Raw genomic sequence first — 15,152 nt, forward strand, 5'->3', positions numbered from 1 at the left:
CCAAGACAAAGGCATGTGTGTATGTGCGCTCTTCATACTTATACACAGCATGAGGTAGAATCTAGAATCTCAGCTTAAAAAGAGAAATATGTCTATGATTATTATGATTATTTTCAAATAACAAGCTTCTATCCCTCAGGGTCTTAGAGAAAGGTTTCTCCCCAAAAGCCAAGCAATGTCTGCTTGAAGGGATGGGTCAAACAGATGTTACAGGGGAGCTCCATGCTTGGAGCTGCTGCTACCCTTTTTCTTTCTGAAAAAGTGACCAGAGGGGAATGGAGGGCTGATTTGGATTTGGCTTACTAAGTACCGAGAGGAAAACCCGCAGGTTTAAAAAGCCTGTATATTTTCCTCTCGGAAGATTAGAACAACTTTGGGGGAGAGCTAATTTGGATTGGGGATGTGGAGAAGGCAAAGGGTTAAACTGCCTCATTTTCCTCATGGCATCATCTCAATTTAAATTGCCCCCTTCCCTGTGTTGACTTTTTCCAAAATATTAAGGTGTTAGGAGCTCCAAGCATGAAGTTCCTGTATCAATCATGTCTATTGGGCCCCTAGGCCCAAAGAATGATGATTGGGTGTCCCACCTATGCCTCCCCCTGTGGCTTCCAGGATTAATTCCACTTGCTCCGTCCTCTTTATTTCATGCCTTCCCCTCATTTCTTGCCTTTTATTATTGTCCGAGCCCCTACAAAATGTCCTGAATCTTGCAAAAGCCATACGCGGAAGGAACTGTATGAATCCCACCCATTTACGCAAAAGTGCATAATTTGTTCTGAGCAAATTTCAGCTCCCTTGGTGCCGAGAACACAGAGTCCTGCCCAAGACTGCCAGAGCACTGGGCTTCAGAGGAAGGGCATGAAAGAAGCGCCAAAGGCTATGGAATATTACCCTTTTGTGGGTGTGGTGGACATTTCCTTCCTGACTCAACATCTCGCAGCAGAATCATTAAAGGCTGCTCATTCAGTGAGCATAAAATCAAGTCAGAGCCCTGCCTTATTTACAGCCATCTCCCCAGCAGTTGCTGAGCAATTCATTCCTAAGCTCCAACCCTGCCATGCATGTTGCATCCCATGCCTTAATGCCAAATACCAGTAAGTTACAAATCAGGCATGATGGCTTTCATCTGTTCCAAGCTGTAGGTTTGCAGTTAGCTCTGCAGAAACCTGGCATTAGCCACCAGGACTCGGGGAGACGCATCTAAATCTAGACAAGTGCATTCAATTGCCCCAGAGCAACAATCATTCTCTTGCAGAGGATGAAGGGAAGCCTCCCTGCACCTTCTGAAGGAACAGGGAGAGAGGCTGAGATCTAGGGCTGTCACTTGAGGCACAAATTGCCCTGGCAGCTAGGAGTGCCTTTTACCAGCTTCAGTTGGTAAGACAGCTACGGCCGCTACTGGACCAAGACAGCCACTTTGATCCTGGCATTGGTAGCCTCAAGACTAGATTATTGCAATGGGCCTCCATGTGGCCCCTCCTCTCTTGAGACAAAACTGCCCCAAGCCAATCAGCGTGGGCATGACACACTTTATATAAGGACTATATTGCACACTAGACTTGCACTAACAAATACTTTGTGTCTAAGGCTATGTGCACACTATATATTTAAAGCACATTCTTTCCCCCCAAAGATTTCTGGGTACCAGTTTACCCCTCACAGTAGGGTAAATGCTTCTTGTTAAATAATCTGGAATGGGTTGTAGCAGTTGCACTAAAGAGTTGCACTTCCTAGCAACTCTTAACCACCTTCAGTGCACAGAATTATTTGAGGGAAAGAATGTGATTTAAAGGTATAACATGCCTTAGTATGGCATGTTTACCTCCCCAAAAAGCCATCCACCCCTGGCATGTTTACCCCCCAAAAAACCCACCCACCCCTTGCATAGATAGATCCTACAGCATTTGCATGTTGTTTGCAAGTGTGGTTGTGAGAGCCCTCCTACCAGGCATTTCCCCAACACACCACCCCCAGGACTGCTGTGGGAACAGTTCAGTTTATCCATTCTATTTTGGACTAAGCCACATGAAACAATCCGGGGCCCTGGAGCAGCATTCTTCTCCTACCAGCCCTAAAAGATTATGTGGGGGTGGGGGACTTCTGAGCCCTAAGGATAAAAACCCCTGACTCATAAGAAAACAGAGAATAAGGCTTCCTACCTGCTACCCTGTGGGCCACCAGACCTTCAAGACGCAAAGGCTCTTCCTCTGTGGGGCGAGAAGGTTCCTCACTGTTCTCCGCATTCTTTATTGGTACCTGGGCTTGAATTGTCATCCCAGGAGATGGGGGCGACGTCAGCAGGGGATGCTGAGCTTCCATGAGCTTATATGCCATTGCGTGAGGCCTGGGAGATGTGGGAGGGCTTCCTGTAGCCTGGCCATAGCTCCTGGCTTGCTGGTTCGGATAGCCATAGGACAAATAAGCCTCCTGGTCATCCTGCGCGGGGTACTCTGGCTCTGCAGCATTGTGGAGCAATAGCTTTGTGGGATGAGCTTTAGGTGCCTGGTGGTCAGGCAGCTGGGACACAGAGATGCCCATGGAGTTGTGGGAAGGGCTTCCTGGAATAGGGCCAAAAGGATTGGTAGACTTTGGCTGCACCACTTGAGGACCAGTCACAGGCTGGGCAGATACTGAGAGAGCCACCGGGCGTGGTTTATCTTCTCTGGAAGACACCGGGACACTCTGGGACTTGTGCATCATGGAGACAGAAGGGTCCAGGTCAAGCATGAGCATGTTGAGGGCCTCAATGGACTGCTCTATTTCCTTCTGGGAGGCCACCCTGGGGAATTCAGGGATGCTGATGCTTTGAGGGGGTGCTGCTTGGGAAGGGCTGGGCTGAGGGCTTGCACTGGAAACACTGGGACTTTGGCTGTCTCGGGCACCATCCTGTTGGCGGGAAGGTGGTCTGCTGCCTCCACTTTGCTGCTGCCAAGAGTTAAGTCCCCTCTGGACAGCTTCCCGGCTACTCGTGCTCCGGGCTGGTGCCTGGGGCAGCTGGGGGCTCTCAGCAGTCGCTGTGGGGAAGGACTGCGAGCGGTATATGCCATTTGGATCGTAGCCGTAAGGGTACTGCTGGCTGGCAGCCGGCGGCTGGGGTTGCAACCAGCCAGGAGTGGGGAAGCCATGCTGGTAGTAGTCGGCCAAATTCTCCTGGGCAGACACTGAAGGACGGATGTGCCCATACGGGTCCTGGGGGTGACGTCCCATCATGCTCCGCAAGGTGTTCTGGTTGTTGTAGGGGTAGCCACCATTGATCACCGTCTCTGAATCGTGCAGCTTGTCTATGCCGTTGAAGTTGGACGACCCATTGGGCAAGGAGTTGAGGCTCTCCATCCGAGGGGCCTCGTGGTAGCCCATGTCACTGGTGTTGGTGGTGCCATCAAATGACGAGAGGGTGCCCAGGCTCCCCACGCTGTGCCCATCCTGGTTGGGCAACTCGTCGTCCAGAATGTCTGTTTCCCTCTCGGCCACTAAGCTGGCAGCTTCCCCATTGACATGCACCTGAGCTGGAACGATGTGGCGGCCTGAGGTGGTGGAAGCAACCACTGCTCCCCCGCTGGGGTTGTGGTTATGCATGGCGGCCTCGTTCTCCAAGCCAAAGCCGCTGAGCAAGCTGTCAAGCTCCCGCTTCTCCTCTGGGGTTAGTATAGGGTTGCTTCCTCCGCTGCTGCCGGGGACTGTGGGCACGGCCTGCTCGTCAGTCTTGTCTGTCTTGGTGGAGGCGGTGGAGTTGCCCGAATCACTGCTAACAGAGAGTGTGTGCTCAATGTGGTTGGGGGCAGCCGAGAGCGTGATGCGGTTGGTGTTGACGGTGCCGGTGCTGCCGTGAAGTGAGTCTTTCTTCTTCACCTTGGCATATAGGCTGCCATCCAGAGGCCCTTGGGTGTGACCAACCTCTGCATGGAGGAAGAGAGAATGGAGACAGGAAAATCAATAGCTGTTATGCTGCAAAAGCTTATGTGTTCCAATTAAGACATAAACAATACCTGGGCTGGTCGTCTGCATTTAGCTACAATGAGAAGGGACACTGCGACCCTGCCAACCAGCTGCCAAGCATTATCACATCCTGTGCCCTCCAGGCCTCTGAAGACAAGAGACGCCAGTGTGTCTCTCTGATGGTAGCACAGCCCCTGCCATGTTCTGCTCCCACAGGACCTAATCGCAGCCAGAGAAGTGCTGGCGGCTACTGGAGTAAAACACATTTGCTGGCTATTTTCTTCTTGACTTGCTATTACAAAACACAGCATGTTTTGTAGCAAATGTACCTGTATTGATCCCAGGATACATGAAACCTCTTTTGCAAGAGGTAAGCAAGTTGAGAATGGTTGGGACACCATGAAAAGCCAGAGACCAGAAGATCCTCTAGTCAAGTCTGCACAAGTTGTGACCCACCAAGACAAAGGACTTCAATAATCCTATTTTTGCTGCATGACTAGGGGGGGCTTTTAGGCACAGGCAGGCCCCAATATGCAGCTGATGGGTTGTGTTAGGTTTGGTGAGTCACCTGTCATACAGCCCTGATGTTGTATAACCCTGACGTAGCACCAAGGCTGGATCCTCCAACCAAAGGCTCAGAACAAGCAACCTTCTCATGAGGGGGAAGCCAACCACCAGCTTCCATTCTATAGGTTTGGAACTTTACCGTAAGAGCAAAAGTGGCCCAAGTGTGCCTGCTCAGAGAAACATGGAAATTCATCTGGCATTTAACCTTAATTCAAGAAACAATGCTTTTTTAAACAGCAAAACAACAACAACAACCTGATTCCACCAACTAAAAAAAGCACTGTGTTCACTTTGCAGTCCAAAATAAAACAAATGGTCTTGATGGGGATAAAAAGAGCTCTCCTGCTAATGTTTCATTCTGCTTTTGATTAAGATGTTTTGAAGGCCAGGGCCAAGTTAAAATGGAGGGTGGCACTTCTCACTAACACTTTAATCTATAATCAGCACCTCTTCTCCTCTTTTCAGTGATGAGAGAGGGAGCTTGAAAGGGAGAAAAAGTGTTTGTAGTGTTGCAAGTGCAGGAATTTACCTTCCTCTTCATGCCCATTTAAGTGGTTGCTGTGTTCTGCCTTCCCCACAAATGCCCATTAAGAGTGAGGGTCATGCAATGCAGGAAGCACTGCCTTCTCTCTGAATTCAGTTGGAATTAGGCAAGCCTGGCACTCACTAATAGTGGTGCTTGACTGGATGGGGTCACTTCAGAAAAAAGAGAACCTAACCAAATAAAATAAAATAAAATGATATCAACCTAGTGAAAAGAAACATGGGTATGAATAGCACTGGGAATGCTTTTAAGAAATGTGTGTGTTTGTGGCGGAGAACATTTTACACTTTTGCTCACCGTAAGACTGTTTTGTATAAACCACTTGGAGGTTTCTCAGATTAAGCGGTATATAAATCATGTTAAATGCATGCATGCATGAATGAATGAATAAACAAGCAAGTGGAAGGTCCATCTAATTTTCACTAGCATCACGGGCACTAAAGAATTGTATAGACAGATCTAGAGATGAACCTTATGCTGCAGGTGGTTTGCAAGGTAAAGCAGCAATGTTTTGAGGAGATATTTGATCTCCTCAGTTAGGGGATTATGCAGCAACAGGTTTTCCCCACCTTCTTTGGGCAATCTATTATAGTATTATAGTCTATTGCACTATTATAGTCAAGACACTGGTGACAGTTCATGTGGGCACAGAGGACCCGCCTACTCTGCCTCAGCTGCACTCTCTGTCTATATGCCCTAATAGTGACCATTAAAGTCCTCCTGAAACATCTGGGACCAAGTAAATCAAAGGAGCACCTGTGACCTATACTGTAACCTGTCAAGGATTTGAGATCAGCCACCAAAGTTCTGTTCATGTGCCCACCAGGAAGGGAGGTCAGGCTGGCTGGCTGGTACAACAGATGAGACCTTTTCTGAGGCAGCCCCACATCTATGGATTACTCTCCCACCCACCCCCAGATAAATGATGAGCCCCCCCCCTGGGTTCTTAAAAAGGTCTTTGTTCAGGACTGCTTTTAAAAAGGTGATTTTATAGAGGGCAAACTTCAATTTATAGTCTTACATTAAAATAGTTGGCTGTGATCTATTGATCTACAATACTTTTACTGCTGTTATCATGACTGTGATTATGCTGTTTATTTGTTTTTAATCGTTTTAAGAAGCCATGACTTAAAACCATGGTATCTAATACATTATTACATAACAACAACAACAATTTTTATTATACTCTTGTGCTTGTGTAGTCATCAGTGGAAAACTATATGGTCTCATTAGATCACACATAACTTTCTCTTTGCAGCTGAGGTTTCAGGACTGCTCCATGAAGGGATTTTAAGCATGCATGAAGTGGGCTCATGAAACATAAAAATTTAAAAAAATGGCAATGTTTAATTGCACAGAAAACAAAGCAATTTGGGATATAGGATTGTTTCAACGTGAGTTCCAGCTCAAATTGGAGGATCCTTTCTTTCTCATACAGAAACGTTCTGCCTTTTTCTTAGGTATCCTGTGAGGTTTCCTGGAACTGGCTGCACCACAATATGGAATGCTTTCATTTAGGGGAAAAAGTGACTTCTATCTGGCAATAAGCCAAGGATTGACTTCAGGAATGGAAGATGGCCTAATGGAAGAGTGTGAAGTCATAGGGCTCCTATCTGCAAACAGCAAGCACTTCCGTAACTGCTTCAAAGTTCTAACCTGCCAACTGGAAGCCCAATTTCTTTCCTACAGAACACTACCTAAGCACAAGCATGTGCACACACAAACACAAACACACAGAAGCAGCAGGCAGAAAATGAAAATAGGTTTAGACCAATCATCACACAAGGCAGACAACCAAGTAAAGTTGTGTTGTCTTCACTGAGAACAAGCCCTACTTCACTCCCCTCTTTCTCAGCACTAAAGCTGTAGAATACTTCAAAAAGAGAGAAGAGAATACCAAACTTGGGTGTTTATAGGGGTGTGGGTGGGTGTAGGATAACAGTGCATGTGGACACACACAAATATTCAGCAAACAGGAACAGACATGGACTCAGAATAACCACCACCACCAATTGCATATAAAATACTACTCAAAAGCAACAATCATACTTTTTATATGTGTATACACAGAGTAACCATCAAGAAATACACACAGAGACAGTTGTGCTTAACCAGTATATGCCCAGAGAAGCAGCGGCACATAATGTACATTCTTTCACACACCAGCAATTATGGGACAGTGGTAGAGATACACATTCAGCACCATTCCAAAATTTATTTAAAGTAACTGTTTTCCAGAGAATGCAGACATATGTATTCACAAAGCTGCAGCCATAAAATATACTAGCTTACCTCCCAGTGTTTTCTATGTATCCAGCTGACCCAAGCCTATCAAATAATTTCTGGCCCCTTTTGAGAAGCAGCTCTCCACACATAGCTTCTCTAAACTGACCTTTTCCCACAATGGTTATTTGTAGCCCAGGTTGCCCATCGGCTGGCATGCCTCCCACTTCGCTTTAAAAAGGATGGGACGAAGCTCTAACATTCTTCCCAAGGGCTGGGCAACCACACACATAGCCCTCAAATCAACTGGTGAACTTTGTGGGGAAGCCACAAAGTAATACTGGAGGAGAAAGTTCACTCCACTCCCCACTTTTCTTGAAGGAACACCAGCTCTCCAGATCCCTAACCACCTCCCTCAGCTAGTTTGTGTGGAGAAAGATGGAACTGTGGCCATGGGTGAATTTGTCCAGGTCTCTTGGTGCTGCTGCTGTATTAAGCACATGGGGCAGGTGGCACTAATAGGAAACAGAGGAACAAAAGAAGAAAAGGGGGGGGACACATGTATCTTTATTTGGTCAACGGGACCAGCATCCGCCTATTGGTGCCAGTAGAACCCTCTCAAAGTTATCCTTCTGCCAAGCTCAAGTGATTATTTTTAAATTGCAAACACAGCCAGAAAACATCCCAGAATGCACCCTGACTGTCATCCTATTTGAAAGGCCCACGGTAACATTAGTAGGGGACACAGAGGAAAGAAACTCATCCCTTTCCCCTGCAATGCCATTTTCAGAGGGGAAAGAGCACATTAAGAGGATCTGTTTATTGACCATTCACCCTGATCTGCTTGCACGGAGCTTACCCAGCCGTTAGACTATGTCTGGTCTTTATTCAGCATTTGTTCCAATGCGTTACAGAACAGTTACAGTATATGGCAATGAGCATTCTACCCGATTCACATGTGTTCATGCATTTTTCAATGCATTTCTCCATCACTTTCCAAATCACAAAAAGTTTGGGGTTTTTTTTCTTTTCCCTTTTTAGTGGATTTGCTATGCAAGGGTGACAGAAGCCTGTAATCCACTTTAACTGTGCAAACCTAAAGTTCCGGCAGACACTTGAATCCCTCCCACAAAATACTGAGGATGGTATTCAGTTAAGTTTTCCTCAAAGTCAACTCACTGAAATTAATTAGCACCACTAAGTTATGCTCATTAATACCAACTTGTCTACTTTGAGTAGAACTTAGTCAACCACCATCCTGCCAGTCTGAACATGCCACAGGCCACTTAGCAAAAGAAGGGTGGGGGAACTTGAGCATGTCCAGGGTGCCTCAGTTCCATAGGGCTTACGTTGCTGTGTACCCCCACTGTTGAGGATGAAAATGGGCCTAGCAATATTTGTGGCAAGCGAGAAGTTCACATCAAGGTATGATAGATCAGGGCCAAGCCAGATGCAATTCAGTATCTATGATCAGCAGTGCCCACCATTTTGTTGTTTTACATAACAGCAGCAGCTGCGGGAAACTGTTGGGGCTGTTTATTCTACTTAACAAAACGCAATGGACCGCTTGATCAAAAGAAAAAGAAAAACACCTTAGCAGTTTACATAAAATACTATAAAGTGTTTTATCAAAAGGTACACATAAAATCAACAAAATTTGGGTTGTCTGTGTTTCTCCTTAAAGCTGGCGTTATGGTACAGAAACAATGTGCAGCTAAAGTCTGCTTTCACATTGGCATTTTCAGACCTAATCCAGAGGGGCTACTGGACCACACAGAGGTGGTGACCCTCTATATGTATCGAGCAATGGGGGCCCAGCCACATAAAAACCTCTGGCACCCTCTTCCTTCCCTAGAGGCAACTACTAACCCAGCACGAAGGCCATTGTGTGTTCTCTCTCCTCCCCCCCCCCCACTATCTTTCTGCACAGGCTGCTCTCACAGGTAAACAGCTGCAGCAGAAGTCATGGGTTTTATCTCCAAAGTTCATGCTTTTTGAGCCTCCTGAATATAAGGTTTTGCTTCCTATAGGCAAAAACCAGTCAGCAGACTTGTGAGACTACAATGAAATGAAAGATCCAGGCAGGTGAACAACTGCAGTGCTCCTCACTGCCTCTGTTTGCTATCTCTGTGAGCTCTTCCAAGAGAGATCAGCATTACCGCTGGCACCCTATTATGATGGAGAATCACCATATGTGCCACAAACAGGAATCCACAGGTCAAACCACCCTCATATGCCCTCTGTCAATAGATTTATTTTAACATTTTGTTTGTCTCTCTCTCCTGCACGCACTCAGTCATTGTTTCCAGCTATCACAAGGGCCAATTCCCCAGAAGCTAAATAACAACAAAAACCTGTTGCGATGCCCAGCTTACTAGTAACAGGTGCCCCTCTTGTCCATCTCCTCTGTTACGGTAATGAGTGCCAGCAGAGCTATTCAGTCAAGTGACATGAAGGGAGGAGGAAGAACACCCATTTGTTTATTGACCCAGCTGCCAGAGCTGTCAGAGGCATTTGATACTGCGATGGTATGAAAGAGGGAAGAAGTAGCTGGAGCTATCTGTATTGATTCAGATGTAAGAACGGGGATCTCAACACCAGGAGAAAACAAGCCCTTTCCCCTCCGGATCTCACCCCCGCTCTCTGCTTCACTGATGGATATTGACCAGCCTAGCCAGGTGGGCATATACCACACCCAGCCTTTGAAGCCGCACTTGTTTCACCAAAATTGAAAATAATATACCGGTATAATCAAGCAGTTTTCTGTCTCCCTGCATCCTTGGCCACATATCTTGCACCCCTCACCCCACATACAAAAAGGAACAAGTCCATGTCCTGATAGACAAAAGATATAAAAAGAAGCAGCAGTAAGAAAGGCAGTGGTGCCAATTGGCACAGAGTCCAGCTTTCTGGAAATGAAAATGAAATGAAAGTCAATTCCAAATATACTTTTTGCAAGCCTGGGTGGCGTCAGCTGCATCCCTGCGTAAAAATACAAACGCGAAGGAATCGTTTACATGTCAGAGTAAACAACCACCCCTAAGAGAAGAGAGTACAAAATCAAATATTCAGCTTTGGGAGGGATGGGGTTGGGGAGGCTGGGTTATTCTTCAGAGTTCAGTTCCTATTCCCTGAGGACTGCAGTTAGCACTGGGTTCAGCTTTCAACCCGTGCTCAGTATGTAGTAGTACCCTGAGAGGTACGTTTGGTATGATTCAGCCCGCCAGCCCCCACTGACCCCAGAGAGTACTGATTTGCACCCAGAAACCTCTAGGTAAAGCTTTTGCATCCTGTCACCTTTGTGCCATCCCGAGAAACTGTGTGACAAGTCTTAACACATGGCAGATGACGAAAACACCTTGAGTGGGCATGCTGTGAAGATTAACTCACACAAGTTCAATCAAGTTAATACTACAAGGCTTCTATTTGTGTATGTTGCAAAAAAACAACAACAAAAAACCCCAATGATAATTATAATCAGAAAGTGGCTTGCCCTGGGCAGATTTCCAGTTTGCTTGCAGTTAGAGTGGCCTGCACAAGATGCTTTCTTTGTAGGTAGGCGAAGACCCTGAGGGGGCAAGGCTACACCGCAGTTCCACCAGGAGAGCTGTGTGCACTCCGTACTCTGAACCTCAGTGCCAGCCTAGCTTCTGCTATGAGGCTGCTGCAATATCAAGAAACTGCTCCTTGTCTCCCAGCACCATCATCCCAGGTGGGAAGGACTGAACACTCTGAGCACAGATCATCCCAAGAGAAAAGCTGAACCCCAAGACAGGGAAGGTAAACTCACCACATAGGAAAGCCTCTCCGCAGCTGGAGAGAAACTGGGCTTGGCTATTTATTCTTCAGAGCTGAAGTTTGCAGCGGCTGCTCCTGGAAGACCCTGCTGGAGCACACTGCCTTTCCATCTGTCAGGCATGGGAGTGAGGTTTATTTTCCCCCTGGCTTGTAGGAAGCGAGTGGGATAAAACCCTGTCTGTAATTTCAGCCAGTCAGATCCCGAGGGCTCCACTTATCATCCCGTAGTTATGTGATTTCAGAAATGACATCACAGAAGAGGCTGAGTGACCGGAGCATGGAAGAAGGAGGGCTGCTGGGAGCTCCCAGCCACTGAAATGCTCAACACAAGTCACTGAGAGACACAGAGAGTTGGGGAGTGGTGGTGGGGGGAGCAGGAGGGAGGGAAAGAGGTGGGGAAAGAGGCAGAATGACAGAAGGGAGTGGAAAAAGAGTGCAGCTGGAGGGAGAGAGGGAGAGAGAAAAAGAGACAGTTCTGCCCAAAGGGGAGGAGACCAGGGACACAGCCAGATCATTCCTTTCCATTCCATACTCGCCAAAACTTTTCTTTTTCTTCCAGGGGGACCTCACACAACCACAGCAGCATTTTTCCAGCTGCTGAACAATGAAGACATAGAAAGGCATAATTCCTCTCCTCACCCCCCGCCCCAGCAGCCTTGGTTTTAAATAAGGGCAGACGGCATTTAAAGAACACCATTTGGGTCAAGTCCACACCTTTAGCTGTGTTGAAACTAATGGACTGATGGGTTTAGACCATCAGAAAACTAGATATCAAGTCGGGAATGTAATTGATCCTTCACACTTCTTGCCACCAGCACTGTCTCACTGCTTCCCTGCTTCTCTTATAAGCTCCCATCGTATTCTTTCTCCTCACCCCAGTTCCTGGGGATTGGAGGTGCCAGCCTTCTCCCAACCGCCTTGCAACCTACATTGGAAAAGATGTCTTAGCTTGAAGCCAAGCCCTCATCATTCACCATGGTAGGCAGAGCAGAATCTGTCATCTTCAGATGAAGGGCAGTATATAAATTTAACACATTACCATTGTTGTCATCATCATGTAGCTTAGTGGGGCTTTAAAACTTTTTTTCTCCAAGACTGTTCAGAGGCTGAAGCTTTAAAAGTAGTGTTGCACACTGAGTGATATAGTCATTTGATGCTCCTGCTGTATTCACAGTCAGATGCAGGACAGGGAGATCTCTAGAGTGTGCACATTCTCCCCCCCCCCAAAAAAAAACCACCCAAGAACAATTCCAGCCAAATACACTCTTATTACTCAGGCTGACTTGCAACTGAAGGGAATCTTGGAAGTGAAAAAGAGCATCTTTATTTTGTTTTGTTTTGTTTTTCATATCCTTGTTCTAACAAGAAAAAAACATGCCTCCTTTCTTTTCAGAGGAAGGTAGGTGATGTCATTCACCACTTCGGTGATGAATGGATAGTGCCAGGGTCTGCCCCTAAGAGGTGGAGCCAGCTTGCAGAATGCAACTCTAAGTACATTTTAAGCTCTCCTGAGTGTTGGCAACTGCAAAGGAAAGGTGACATTATAAGGCCCTTGCTAAGTGGTCAAGGATCTGCTTTGCTTGCAGAAGGTCCCAGATTCAATCCCCAGTATCTCCAAGTAGGACTGGGAGGTAGGTCTGAAATCTGAGAGAGTGACTACCAGTCAGTGTAGACAAGCCTGAGCTAGATGGATCAGAGGTCTTCTTATGTTCCCCACATCTGCCGGGGCAGGCTCCTCAGGGGAGTGTTGTTGGCCATTGGCTGAGGCCCCAAGATTGGGGAAGGGCCCGTCAAACACCAGTGTCATTCTCACTCTGCACAGAAGAATGCCTGCTTCCTACTTTTATCCATTTGCCTTTCACAGTTCTGTGAGTCAGGGCTGTTCAGGATGATACCTGTTGCGAGTCCACTGGGTTGGCATAGGCAAAGTACCAGTGCACCAAAATCGCTCTAAAACTAAAACCCCACAATGGGAATGACGCCTTCTTTGAAGTGCTCTACTAATGTTTTTCAGGATGACACCTGGAGCACAACTGCAGAGCTTCTAGAATGGAAGGTGGGGAGGTTTTCTAACAATGACCCATGGTGGTGGGGCAGGTGGGGTACCTATTTAGAAGACATAAAGATTCAGGGGGCATGGTGCAGCCTGAGCAGATATGGAAAGATGTATTGTCCAAGGCTTAACTCCAAAGTTGGAAGGTATTTTCAGAGGAGGTGGTGTTGCTCCCACATCATATCCCACAATGCACCAGGGCCGGCCCAGTATATTTTGGCACCTGAGGCAAACCACAAAATGCCTCCCCACCCACCAGGGAAGAAAGGGTGAGTGAAGACCTACATCAAAAACAAGGGGGGGGTGAAGATCTACAATGGAGACAAGGGGGGAATGCAGTAGCAATGGGCAATGCATTCCTTGGAGGCCGGATCTGTTGTTCCTGCGGATCCTGCTGTCTGAGGCAGCCACCTCACCTTGCCTCATGGGTGGGCCAGCCCTGCAATGCACCATATCTCAGAGCAGGGCTGTCCCTATTTCACAACAAAGGCTTCTGCACTGCGGCAGTCAAGAAGACTTCCCGCCAGCTCCTAGTCCTGCACCTTGAAAACTCAGACCACAGTAGAGGCTGTCCATGCCAACAAAAGGGGGAGGGAGCAGAGAAGGTAGATTCCTCTTGCTTTAGTCAGCTGTTGAAAGGCAAGGAGACGGCCTCCATCTCCCTACAGGCAAGAGCGAGGGGGGGAAGGAGGGGAGAGAGAGTGAAGGAGCCAGACACAACGGTGAAAACAAAAGCCTTATGCCTGCTGATGAGAGTTTCATGTGGGTTGTCGATAGCTTTAGCAGTTCAGGCAGACAGAAGGCACAACTCAATGTGAAAGGCGGTCAATCACTCACCTCCGCCAGCTTTTCTGTGGTTTGAAAGTGTATTGACTATTGTGGTCTTTTCACTCTTGAGTTCATCCTTCTTTAGGCTGGGCTTGAGACCAATACCACCCATCTCATTTTAATGTTCCTGGGGTTGGGGGTGGGGGCAATGGGCTGTGCTCCTAATGACACATATGCCCACTGGGGTGGCAAATCAAAGGACAGCATCCATAGTACCCCACAGGACCCAGGTTGCCTTCAAAAAGGCCCTTATATTATTTTATTAAACAAAAGTCACAGAAAGTGACAGGATCAATAAGAGCTGCAGACAATTAAAAAGCAGAAAATGGGACAGAAGCACAATAGATAAGTTTCCCAAAGGAGAACTCTTTGTCAAGTCTGCTTAGGTGAGCTGAAGGAGAGAAGTCTAAGGCAAAAAGTTTTCAGTAAGAATCTGCGCCCTCCAGATGTTGTTGAACTACAACTCCCACTGTCCCTGGCTATTGGTCATGCTAGTTGGAACTGGGAGTCCAACCACATCTGAAAGGCACCGCACTGGTTGTTCCCTGCATTAAACATTCCCTTGAGGAAATGTTCCCTTCAAATGGGCAGTGTCGAACGCACAGTTTATCCCTCCTCTTCGGCCACGAGGCAAACTCATGTGTACAGCTGTATGCCTGGCAGCTTGCATCCTCTGTATTTCACATGCGCTCACCATCACGGCACTATCTGCTTTTCTCATTTCTGAGTTGTAGAAGGGGATATTTTCATTCCCATGCTCCCAGCAACACTTCAATATTTGCCAACCCATCTGCTTCCCCCAGATGGATGAGAAGATTCCCCTAGTCATATGCGCCAAATTAGGTCAGACTGTCATCAAGTGCAGGCGCAGCAGCCACAGACTAAATGTAAAATTAAAGCCTACTCTGAAAAAGGGAAATGGCTGCCATTTAGTAAACAGGACGGAGACTCTGGGCACATAAGCCCAGTGGCATTGCTCAGGCTCACAAACTGTGCAGGTGCTAAGATGATCCCTGGATTGATCACTAAGGGGAAAACAAGGTGATACGCTCCACACCATGCTGTTACCGAAACCTATGAGGTCCATGCACAGGATAAATCCTATTTTGCTATTTCTGTTGCACGTTGATCCTTTGAGCAAGTTGTGTGGCACTGGAGTAAACTCAAGGTCATCACAAGAGCTCAGCTCCACTGTTATAACTA

At 47.1% G+C, this 15,152-nt stretch overlaps 1 protein-coding gene across 50 annotated transcripts in view; it reads right to left on the reverse strand.

Moving 5' to 3' along the window:
• Window positions 1-15,152, reverse strand: part of TNS1 (tensin 1) — a 319,529-nt gene that overhangs the window by 52,662 nt on the left and 251,715 nt on the right. For all 50 annotated transcript variants that reach the window (XM_083583947.1, XM_083583945.1, XM_083583943.1 and 47 more), the window contains one exon: window positions 2,160-3,896. In XM_083583947.1, the coding sequence (XP_083440073.1) occupies window positions 2,160-3,896 (1,737 nt within the window). The remainder of the gene's footprint in view (window positions 1-2,159; window positions 3,897-15,152) is intronic.

This window comes from Podarcis filfolensis (genome assembly GCF_964270895.1).
Source record: "Podarcis filfolensis genome assembly, chromosome: 1".
In the NCBI taxonomy this organism is placed as follows: Eukaryota; Metazoa; Chordata; class Lepidosauria; order Squamata; family Lacertidae; genus Podarcis; species Podarcis filfolensis.